Source organism: Hermetia illucens, chromosome 4 (genome assembly GCF_905115235.1).
Source record: "Hermetia illucens chromosome 4, iHerIll2.2.curated.20191125, whole genome shotgun sequence".
Lineage (NCBI taxonomy): Eukaryota > Metazoa > Arthropoda > Insecta > Diptera > Stratiomyidae > Hermetia > Hermetia illucens.
This window is the reverse complement of record NC_051852.1, coordinates 90955527-90968194: the sequence shown is the minus strand read 5'-3', so window position 1 is coordinate 90968194 and position 12668 is coordinate 90955527. Positions and strand designations below refer to the sequence as shown.

Sequence of the window (12668 nt, the reverse complement as noted above, 5' to 3'; positions counted from 1 at the left end):
TAAAAACCATAAGTCGCCAAGAGCTGATGGAATTATAGCGGAATTGGTTAAATACGGTGGCGACCCACTACACCAAGTGATCCATCAACAGATGCTCAAGGTATGGGACAGTGAATGAATATTGACGACTGGCAACGGGGCACTATCTGTCCTATACATAAAAAAGCGGATATCATGCAGTGCAACAATTATAATCACGTTGCTGAGTACCATCTGTAAGATATTCTCCGCTATCTTGCTAGGCGGGATAGCCCCATATGCCCAGAACATCATTGGCCCATATCAAAGAGGCTTCACTCCAGACAAATCAGCAACACATCATATTTTCTCTCTGCGGTAAGCGCTGGAAAAACAGTTGGAATATGGCCATCAGTTGCATAATTTTTTCATCCAATTGAAAACTGCCTATGACAGCATAGTCAGGGTAAAACTGTACACGGCCATTAGAGAATTCGGTATCCCAGCGAAATCGACTAGGCTAACTCTGACCAATGTGTGAGGCCAGTTAAAGGCAAGAGGATCACTCTTGAGACCATTCGACATTAACAACGGTCTCCGACAAGGGGATGCTCTATCATGCGTCCTTTTTAAGGTTTTGTGTAAGCACAAAACCTTATTAAAATCGGTTTTCTGTCTGTTTCTCTGTCTGTCTGTTCGTCGCACGCATTTTTCTCGCGCATATAGTGAGTTACATTCTTTTACGACGAATTTAAGGGGGCTCCCCATACAAGCAAAAGGGGGGTGTACATTTTCTTTTCATCAAATAGAGTCATGTGGGGTTTCAAATTAAAGGTCTCGATTAGTACTTTTCGAAGTCGGTTTTAGTTTTGACTTTTGTTTAAAAGGTGGGGAGTGCGGGGAGTTGAAACTGGTCATTTTTGTAACGAACCCATTCTCAGAAACTACTAAACCGCAAAATCTGAAAAAAATCAGGGGGGTGCCACTATATGGTGCCTGGGCTCCAAAATACCGTCCATGTTCAAATAAAGTTAATGATAGTACATTACTGTAATTTTTAGTAATTGACAGAAAAACCCTAGATTCACACCATTTTGCAGCAATGTAGGGTGCAGTATAGAGCATGATCCTGCCAAATTTGGTGAAAATCGCACTATTACTAACAAAGTTATAATACCTCAAATTTGTTGCTTCTTTGAAAATTGAAGACTGTGAATGTCAATATCACTTGAAAGTGGCTATTTTCACATAATATATGCATATTTTACGTGCTACATGCTAATGGGACAAATGCACACTCAAATCTCTTTATAAAAGAAATACACAAAACCTTTCATACCTGAAGCGTCTAGCTTCCGGTTTCCCGACTTGTGAACCTTGCCCTGGAGAAAGTGATTCGAGATGCAATTGCATATTCAAGTCCACCCAATTACTGACCTATGCTGACGATATTGACATTATGAGAAGAGCAATCCGAGATGTACAGTCGACCTTCATCCAGATCGAGTAGGCGGCGCAAGATCTCGAGTTGCACATTAATGAAGGCAAGACGAAGTACATGGTGGTGACGTCAGCGCCAAAAACCAAAGAATAAACAACAGCGAATTGCACTGGTCAAACGAAAACAATGGGGATAGGAGAACTCAACTTTGAGACTGTTGAAAATTTCTCCTTCTAGTGTCGAAAATCACAACCGATAACAGGTTGCGGTGGGTGGCTCACCTAATCCGTATGAACGAGGATGATTCAGTCCGGCGAGTCTATAAGGGCAATATCTACGGTAGAAAAAAAAGACGAGGCAGACCCTGCCTGAGATGGATCGATGGCGTAGGTGAGGACGCCAGACAGCTTTTAGGGATATCGAATTGGTGGACCTAGGCGCAAAACGGGTGTCTGGAGTTCCTTATTAAGGCAGGCCTAGACCGGATGCTGGTTGTTGCGCCGTTGGTGATGATGATGAAAGACGCTCTAAACATTCAGGTCATTAATTTACGAGTTTCGAAAGCTCATACTCGCCGAGTGATCATGTTCTTAAATGAGGAAATCTGATTTCAAGTTTTTTTATCCTTTTCAATCCTTTTGTAAGGGCAAGATACTTGAAAGAATTGTGGGTATCCTACAATTATTGACACTGGCTATAGATTAGTTATTAGTTTATTTAGTCATTTCCCTGTAAATATATTGCATACTAAGACATCATAGGGCGTTAAAATCAGATTATCGTGGAGCACCTCCAATTATTGCTTAACCGAAAAGTATTCGCTATATTACCAATTACTGAATCTGTTGAAAACTATATGAATGAACAAAGCTTGCGACGAATGTTAGGGATCCATAACACGCGATACTATATTACAAAGTATGGAGAAATCTTACCATTGTCAAAAGAGTATACACTGGTACATATGCTTTTAGTTCCATCTCTATTTTTAGGCCATTTCTCAGAAACCAATGAACCGAATTTGAAGAAATTCGAAAGTTCATCAGAACATCGGTGAATTAAAAACTGTAGCAACAAAGGGCTTAGTCTTAGATAATGTGTTTCCATTAACTATTTGGTTGAAATGTTCGTACTTTTTACTTAGTGTACGGGCTTTAGTTAATATACCACTTCCTGTTGCATAATCTGATTAGGAAGGTATTATTAAAATCGGGTCAATGTTTGTCTGTCTGTCTGTCACACGCAATTTTCTCAGAAACGGCTATATCGATTGACACGAAGTTTGGTGGGAAGGTGGGAACTGTGAACGCCCAGTCGTGCAGTGAGTGATATCCTTCTAAGTGGAATTTAAGGGAGGGTGAAATCCCCATACATGTAAAAGGGGGGTGTAAACATTTTTTTCGCGGCATATAATCATGTGAGGTATCAAGTGAAAGATCTCGATTAGTACTTTTCGAAACCGGTCTTAGTTTTGAGATTTGTTAGAAAGTCGGGGAGTGGGTGGGGTGGAAAATGATGATTCCTTTAACGGACCCATTCTCAGAAACTATCCAACCGAAAAATCTGCAAATATTCATGAACCTGCCTATGAAGCATTTTATCCACGAGTTTGATCAAAATCATGCAATTAGTAACAAAATTTGCCTTTACCGGGAAAATTTTGAACCCGAAGTACTAAATATGACATGCTAAATGCATATACATATCGGGCTACGTACAAGTCGGATAGTTCTACACTCAAATATACTCACAGAAGAAACAAAGAAAACCTTTCATACCTGACGCGCCCAGCTTCCGGTTTCCCGAATTGTTTAAGCTTTCGACGTATTTAACTTACATTTCAGCAGGACAGCGCATCGGTCTATTTGAGTCGGACGACGCGAATCATATCAAGTCGTTCGATTAGCCTGCGTGGAGCCCACACCTCAACCCGGCTGTGAACATTTGCCGCATTTTAGTCCGTCGTACGTATGCTGATGAAAAGCAATATCATTCCATTGAAAAGCTTAAGACCGAAATCATCAACGCGTGGTGGAACATCGAAAATACAGTGGTCAAAGGCCAGGAATAATTGTATATTTGTTCCCATAAATGAAAAGGGAAATCCCACTAATTACTGAAATCACCCCTATTTGTGTCCCTACTTTACAAAACTTAACCCTTAACCAAAGACGTCCGACTATACAAACATTATAACAGACCCCCGGTATTTTTTCCAGTTATACTAAATACAAGGGTTAAAAAAACATCTGTATACTAACTGAAGTGTGTATCCTTAATATATTTATTTAGAGTTTCTAGTTTGATTTTGATTGATTCTAATAAAACAACAAAAAATTTTTAATTTTGTAGATAAACAGTGAAGTGACATTTGAACAAAAAATGGTTCCTTTAAACAAACAAACTTAAAAAACAATAACTTTAGATAAAGAATGGGGCATTAAAAACGAGAAATAAACATTTAACCAAAGAAAAACCTGCAAAGGGCAAAGAATTGAGAAAAACTAAGTTGCACACTCCTTGCAGATTCTCTCGGTGCATGTAAACATATTGGAATATTACACATTACGCAAATATGTGTTGTATTTCTCTCTTTTTTAGGTGGACACTTGTTCTTTTAACATTTGGAGCTTGAACGGTTTCATAATATGGAGTTTCCATTTGGAGTATACGCGGCAGAAAAAACCTAATGTCACGAGGAATGCCCACATTTTGAAACCTACTTTTCATTTCTGGTATTACCAACATCATTGCCAATTGTTTGCCAAAATCATAACGGTTGATTTTTTGATTATCTCGATATAGTTTATGCGTGATATGGGAATTTACAGATGCTATATCTATAAGTCTATAGAAAATGCCCATGGGCCAACAACGAGTCCTGCGTCCTGGTCTACTATCTACACCTCCTTTTGTTAGATTATGGGCTTTGGGTTTTTTGGGGACATAGGACAATAAAGTTATGTTACTTGTAAATCCATAAAGAGACGTGTCAATTTGTTTGACGCCAAAAACAAAGGTGACGATCTTTTTGGTTTGCAACATATTGATTAATTCTATCGAAGAAAACCAATTATCGGCCGTAATATTGCGATTTGTATCATAAATAGGTTGTTCAAGCTTTAGCACAGCCTGTGTAGGCTTTGAATATCTTTTTTCCCATTCACTGAGGTCATACTCATCTGGATCTTTTCCACAGTAAATATAGGAATTAAGGAGCTACCCCACCTTTACATCTGTTAACGCCATAACCTTTGGTTCGCACTTATCAGGCTTACGAGGCATGTACATTTTAAACTTGCATCTGCTGCGGAATGCAACTAGCATCTCATCTACACAAACAGTTTTACCAACAATATATACAGATTGATATAGCTGCTAATGGTTCTTATTTTATCCGTCTGTTCATCAAATCAATTAGCATCCGTAGGAAAAATTAATCGAATATATTCCTGGATTGATTTTAAAATTGAAGTTAACATCAGTAATCACAATAATTTTACAATATCTAAATCTCGGAGGTCGGAGTTATTTGCCCCATTTTTATATGTCTGCCTTATTTTCACGATTCTTGCTTTTGTTGAACCAAGAATGAGATTTACAATATTATTATCAAGAAAAGGTGTCACACTTCCTCAGGATCAGCAGTGTACGTCCTAAGTCTTCTAAGATCTGGGTACTTGACAATGATGCTATGTTGCAATGTTCGGGTATGTTTAGGTACTACGGGATCTTTTGACCAATTAAAGCGACTCTTACCATATAACTAGCTGATATGGCTGGCATCAGAGTCGGGATTTTCGATATCTTCATCATCTGCTTCTATTTCTGATTCGGTGTTATGGTCCGATGGTTCATATTCATCATCTGTGATTCTAAATCACTTGTACCAGAACAAATCTTTTCTGCCCATTTTTCGAAAGTGTCTTCAAAAGCATTGTATTCAAATTTAACCCTCTTTAAAGGTCTAGAATAACTTCCATCATCCATTTCTATATCCTTAAACAAAAACGCAAAGCAATAATAAAAAAATACCATTTGTTAGCCAGCACGAATTGAAAAAATATTTACGTAAACGCAGACCTCCGGTAATTTTTACGGGTTGCGGTTATTGACCAGCGATAAAACAGCAAGATTTCACAAAACACACTCGACACTTTGGCTAACAATATTATACTAAGCGCCGACTTATGAGTGCTTAGGTAGTGGGGATTCGTGGAAATTGCAAAACTGGAACTGCCTACCGGTAAAAAATACCGGGTATCTGCAGTTAAGGGGGTCATCCCTCGTGTCGAATGCGGGAAAGCGAATCTTTTTTTAGCATCAATTGTACTTAGATATAGTGTAGAATATACGGGAAAAGGGATTTCTGCTGGTTCGGAAATTACAGAGTTAAACAGTTAAAATATCATATGTCAGGTTTATGCCGATCGCCGTAATAAAGCGCGTATCGGTTCGAATGGCATTCGAATGACTTTACCCAAATCATAAGAATTAAAGCCAAAGCTTCTTCAAGAAACCTAAGATTTATGATCTAGGTATAGCAGATTAATGGCCAGTTTAGATTTTTTGGTACTTTTTAAATCCGTTTTTCTCGAAACTGCATGTTGAAAACCTGCTGCCACCATAGCCCAAAATCTATCCAACGAAAGAGTTAGAGATTTTCACGACTTATTCAGAACATACTTCTACGGTCCGCAAACTAGGATAATTGCGATTCATTTGGTAATTTCTTTTTTATTCATTAAAAAAGCCTTGAAAAAACACCAAAATTTACAAAAAAAAGTTTAACAAGGCACCAAAAATTTAGCTTTCAATATTTTTTAATAATCCTAGTTTGCGGACTGTGGTTAAGTCCGCAAAAAAAAACGACCTTCACACGGGATAACCCTTAAGGGTAGTGAATGGAGCACTAACACCATCAATATGGGGTCATCATCCATGCAAAACGAGGGTGTACATTTTTTTTTATCAAATATAGTCACGTGGGGTATCAAATTAAAGGTCTCGATTAGTACTTTTCGAAGCCGGTCTTAGTTTCGACATTTCTTGGAAAGGTGGGGAGTGCGGAGGATTGAAAGTGATCATTTTTTTAACGGAACCATTCTCAGAAACTATCATACTTAACCGAAACATTTGAAAAAATCGAGAGGCTGCCACTATATGGTGCCTAGGATCCGAAATACCCTCCATACCGATATCTTTTCAAATAAAGTTAATAATAGTACATTACTATAATTTTTGGTAATTGACAGGAAAACCCCCCATAAGTTCACTCTAGAATCACAAAGCAATGCAGCAATGTAAGCTACCGTATAGAGTATGATCCTGCCAAATTTGGTGAAAATCGCAGTATTACTAACAAAGTTATACTAGGTCAAAACTGTCGCTCCTCTTCAAATTCACGACTATGAATGTCAATATCACTTAAAAGTGGAGTGCATATTTTACGTGTTTCATGCTAATGGGACAAATGCACACTCAAATCTCTTTATAAAAGAAATGCACAAAACCGTTCGTGCCTGAAGCGTCTAGCTTCCGTTTTAGCATGGATATCAGCCACGCTTTAAAAAATATTAACAATGAAATTCTGCAAATTGGCAAGGTTGTAGTTTTCGAAGAAATAGATGTAAAAAATGTAATTCAAATAATCGATCTCGTCGAAGAGCTTCTTTCCTACCAGAAATTATTAAATTTTGTAAAAGAAACAGAAGATCCAAATTGTCGCAGTACGAACATAGACAAGGAACAAGAGAGCTCTTCGTTCAAAAGGAGTTGGAATCCATTAAGCTTTGATCTATATTTTGGTCTGAGCTATCATTTTCCTGAAACCAATTAACGTGTAAGTCCAGGCACTCTTGCATTTAAATTCGAACCGATTGTGGAATTTTGAATCTGCTTCTTCTTGGCTGGAAAATTTTGAGTGACTTACACTTATTTTCAATTGTTCTACACCTCTGGATAGAAAGAGGAGTACTACGTATGATCTATCTATTAAACTCTCACCGTCCAAAAAGTAGAAAATTAAAAGAGGGGATGAAAAGCTAAAATAATTGCAAGTCTATCTACTTCTATCTTCTACAAGATCCTATTTACCTTGACTCTCAAAAAGTTTTGGATCGATATTTTGCAGCTAATGACAACTCGCCTGACATCCTGTGAAAAATGCAAGTGCATTCGAAAGTAATTGTTAAAAAGATGTCCTCCTATTTGCATTTATATCACTTTCGTTCCTCCGCATATAACGTAAAAGAACCACTTTGCACAGTACAATGTATGTAGGTGGCTGTAGTCTGCGTCATTTGTTGCTAAAAGTAAGTGCTCTGATTACATAAATGTCGACTAATTGCAGCTTGCAATCTACTTCCAACTGCAAAGAGGCAGTGTTAGCGTTGCCACACTTTTGAACGAATTTGGGGGAATCGATATGTTAAAATAGTTCAGATGCATTTCTAAAATAAAGGTAGGAACAAAAAAAGGTTGGGCCTCATGAAATATTTACGTTGCTTTTACCAAGTAGTTCAAATTGTAAATTCTAGGTAAAGTTTAGACACAAAGTATTATAAAAGGATTCTTTTGTAATTCTGTTTCGCGCAGTGAATTTAGATCCAATTTACAATCTTCAAAGATTAAATTTGGTTTCACTTGCTAAAACCATGATAAATTGTTTCTAATTCAAAGTCCCTTTCCAACAAACCAATACCTCCCCTACTCTGACGTAGTATCAAAGCGGTTAAATGACCTCAATTGGACTAGCGCCAAATAATCCTTAGATTTGTTCCTCTTATCTTTCGTTTGAGATCGATTTTCGAATTTGGAAATTCCGTGTACACATTGAAAAGTCCTCGTAAAATTACTTTCGTTCTGTGCAATTTTATCTATTATAGTATTCAAAAGATATATGTACATGCATACTACGTGGGCATACAATATACATTCCTACATACCTATACCTGTATATGTAGCTAGTTGTACTTACATGACCACACTATTAAAGAAATCAGGTGAATCTACTATGAATGAACAAGATTAGCAGATTTATCAGTAGCGTAGCTGTTGATATAATTAACACTAAATGCAATATATCTTTAGTGGTTTAAATAAATTTTCAGATAAAAATGTAAATAGCCTCCCTAAGGTCATTAGGTGAGTTTTTACTCATTGACTTCCGGGGATAAATGAGAAAAAATCTCATCGTAAATTTCAGTGCATATTGAAGATGCTTTTGAAAATGGAACGGCTACTTGTGAATCTTTATGAATGTTGTAAATGGGAGTGGAGGGCATTCAAATGGCGTAACGATTTCCAGAGTTAATTGCTGCTTTTATTTGAACTTAAAATATTCTGACCGATATTTCAATAAATGTAGAAAGAAAAAGTTGAAGAATGCTTGATGCAGCATGACATCAACAGATGCCTTTCATTTTATAAGCTTTCCATTTTAAAAGTATTTCAGGAGTTCAGGAGTTCTTTTCATGCGAATAAACATTCATTTTTCTTTTCAAAGAGGCTTTAGTCTAAGGAAGCGAAATCATGCTGACCTTATAAAAGAAAATAAAAATGCAGCAAAAATGCTTTAGGATGAAGCACAATTGCTAGGTATTGCGATTCTAGTAATTGAGAAACAATAGAATGCGGTATATTCCGCTTTCACCGTTTCCACCGATTCCATTATGAAGACAGAACAGAATTTCGTCCGCATTATATGTGTAGTTATAATTGAATGTCTTTTCGCAACATAATTTTAATATATGTCCAGAACTCTTGAGGAATTGAATACGTAACAAACCGAAAACAATCGAGGCGTCAATCTGTGACTTAAAAACGTCACGAAAATACAACAAACAACAAGACTTCGCTCTGTGAGAACGTCAGAAAATGCCGAACTACTTAATTAAAGCTTGCTTTTACAATTAAGATTGTGGACATTCGACTGCTTTGAATATTTAAGATCGATCTTACCAACGACGGATTCTCAATGCAATTTATAAAGATTTGAAGCTGGTGATCGTACTGTACAGTTTGCTTTTGCTCAAACGATATCGGAAAAGATAACTTGTGAAACCATCTTTCGGATTTGTTTGTAACATACTGAGGCGCGGCTTTTGAGCCTCTTTCCTACCTCATGAGTTTCAGGAGGACTTAGAAAGGTAAAAAGGTATCCTCAAGTTAAGAAATTGCATAACTAGGAGCACATACGTCAAAATCTATTCTGGAACGGAGAACATTCCAAGCTCTGCATGTAACAATAAATTATTCAGGCTGCCTTTGCCACATGTAAATAGTGCATTGCGCAATCTTAGGTTCAGAATGCGGCACATACGAGTATCAGCATTTTTCTGTAGACATCGCTCCGCTAGTTAGAAATGCCATCAATTGTATGGTAGCGGGAAAAGTACATAGCCTTGTCACGGTGATTATACTGATCATTTTAGGGTTTTGATAAGAAACTTTCAAGAAAGAAAAGATAGAATTGAATTAAAAGAAAATTACTTGGTACAAAAATATATTTCTTCAGCAGCTTGGTATTGTCTCTTTCGATTTGTAGATCAATAATTTTATCATTTGGATTGAAGTTTTTATACTGAATGAGACTCAAAGTGGAATGTTTGGATAGATCTTCCAGATTTGTTCGCTCTTGAATGGAAGCTAGTGTAAAATATGATTGCTATCTATCAAGATATTTGCGATATGGTTGCCAATTTGACTTTTCCGCAGTTAGATGATGATGGATCCTTCTGATATTGCAGCATTTTGTCTATGTAGATCAAGATTTATCTGATGGTTCTGCTTTTATTCAATTGCAATTCAGGCTTTAGATTTTAGTAATTCCGAATTGTGTACACATAAGTTCAGTAGATTGACTCTCTTGTGGATTCAAGGCCTGAACTTTTGTCTTCAGTTACATCCGTCTGCAAATTATTTGCCTTTTGGAGTTGCTAGTCCAAATCTCCGCTGCCTGTGTTATTGATAATAATTTTGAGGAATTCCGTCTGAGCTGATCCTTGCCTGTGTTATTGATAATAATTTTGAGGAATTCCGTCTGAGCTGATCCTTGCCAAGACTATAAATTGCAGATAAGGTCGGAGTTTCTCCACAGATTTCTAGGCAGCGGCAGAAGAGATATTTCGAATATAGGAATTTCTTCGAGAAATGAGTTTTCGATATCAGCATAATTGCTACTGCTGATTAGTTTCAGAATTCTGATTTATGTTGATTAATGTCATTCCCATTCCAATGACTAATTTGGGTCATGGCCATTTCGGGGATGGAAAAATTTGTATCTATCGATTGCGTCCTGTAGCAGGAATGTAGGCATGTATGAAATATTTCTATTAAACTATGGCTCTGCTTTGTTGTTGTGTAGGTGGTGAACAATTTGATTCCACAGATTTTAACACTGTAAACATGTATTTTTACATTATCTATAAAAATTTACTGAATGCGCTTGAAAAATGTGATCAGTCATATATGTTGATGAGGTATGATAAGGTATTAGGAAAAATGAGATGAAGGTAATTTACATACTTACTCGCACCGTCTTTCACAACGTAGCATCCCTTATACATACCTCTCTATCTGTATGACAAAAATCGTGCATCCTATTCTGAAACACTAATTGCTTAATCAATTAGTCCGACTTCCAGCTAATTTAGGACATTTTGAATTATTTTTTCATTTTCCAACAATTCCGATTTCAGAATGCTAATCCTATGTTTGTTTTTCTTCTCTTTTCAGGACGTCCTACACAAAATTTGTCATCCACATGGCCAAGTACAGAGAATTGTCATATTCAAAAAGAATGGAGTCCAGGCGATGGTTGAATATCCTTTTCAAAACGGGAACATTACGCTATTGTTTTTCTAAGCTAAAAATAATTTTACATATGTTCTTTGTTTCATATTCACGTATTAAGGCAGACATTTATACGGTATTTTTCCGTGCCTGCAGGCTATATTCCTTCGTTATTACTCGTATTTTCTAAATTTCTATCTATTTTTAAAAGGGAGGCTAGGAACGAGAAGGTTAGGAATGTACTGCTGCTTCAATTCAATTTTAGGTCTTTAAATTTGAAATGAGCGAATATTAGAATATTGCAGCAGCTGAATTTGAATTTGATGCAGATAAGTAATAATTTTGAATCTATGCTTAACTTGGTATTTGGGGGTTCTATGGTAACATGTGCTCAAATATAATTAAATATCTCGTACAGCAGGCAGCTCAAGCATACATTGTGCTCAAACTTCAATTAAATATATTTTGGGGTGCTTCGTTGACGGCGGTAGTAATAATCACACCATTATCATTACTCATTTAAAGAAAGTTGTTCCATGGAATGGCCACTTTGTTTTTATCCTTACAGAGTTTGATCGTTTTTCGTGAATAGAAAAAAAAACTTCACCTGCATTTGAAGTGGTGGCCGAAAAACTAGCATCCTTCGAATCATTGAGGAATTGTTCGCTGAGTATAGACCCCCTCTCCATCTGTTCTCGATCCATTTCGAGAAAGCTTTCGACAGCGTGAATAGGGTATATATATCCGTAATACTCTACGCTGGGGGCATATTCGGGAGAAACTAATAAACTGATAGCAGGCCAATTTATCACTTGCCATGTCGTGGTAAAATCTTAAAAGGCTTCGAATTTGAAAGCGTGGTTCGCTAGAATTACGTTCTGTCAACAAAATTATTTCTTCTCGTAACAGTAACATCTTCCATTCAATAGGCTTCTGCCTCCGTGATCAGCACACTTCCAAACTTCCTTTTGTCACGCTGCACTTCCTAAGATTTCCACGGTATCGGAGTTGAAGCGCACTACATTTGGCCCCAGTGCCTAACGCGCTTCGATCCAGTTCGAAGTTTTGGCAGTAAGCTGTATCGTACAGCATCTTTTACAAGCGTAGCCAAAAACTTCACCTGTCAGTCAGCTCGTTTCCCACTGCCAATCAGCACCGAAGCCCTCAGAGCGGACTGCGTTGATCTACAGGAATTGATGCAATGAAATGCAAAGGCAATACGCAAACGAAGGTAAGCGAGCATCTAATGATGACCTTACTCGAGGTGGATCTGATCGTCTCTTTTTCCACGCATCTAGAAGACAATTAATAAATTCAATGCTGATCACGCTGTTGTCGATCTTACTAGATGTATGTTCAATTGATCTTACGGTAGGTTCTATGCTCTATTAGTGTATCGATAATGTGGAGAGGATAAATATAGACCAGTAGTAATTTAGTAAAGTAATTTAGTTTCTGCATAAATACATGCATT

The 12668-nt window shown here is 37.1% G+C and overlaps 1 protein-coding gene across 13 annotated transcripts in view; it reads left to right on the top strand.

The window, feature by feature from the left end:
• LOC119655946 (heterogeneous nuclear ribonucleoprotein L) overlaps window positions 1–12668 on the top strand; it is a 440324-nt gene that overhangs the window by 127190 nt on the left and 300466 nt on the right. For all 13 annotated transcript variants that reach the window (XM_038062140.1, XM_038062139.1, XM_038062138.1 and 10 more), the window contains exon 3: window positions 11138–11223. In XM_038062140.1, the coding sequence (XP_037918068.1) occupies window positions 11138–11223 (86 nt within the window). The remainder of the gene's footprint in view (window positions 1–11137; window positions 11224–12668) is intronic.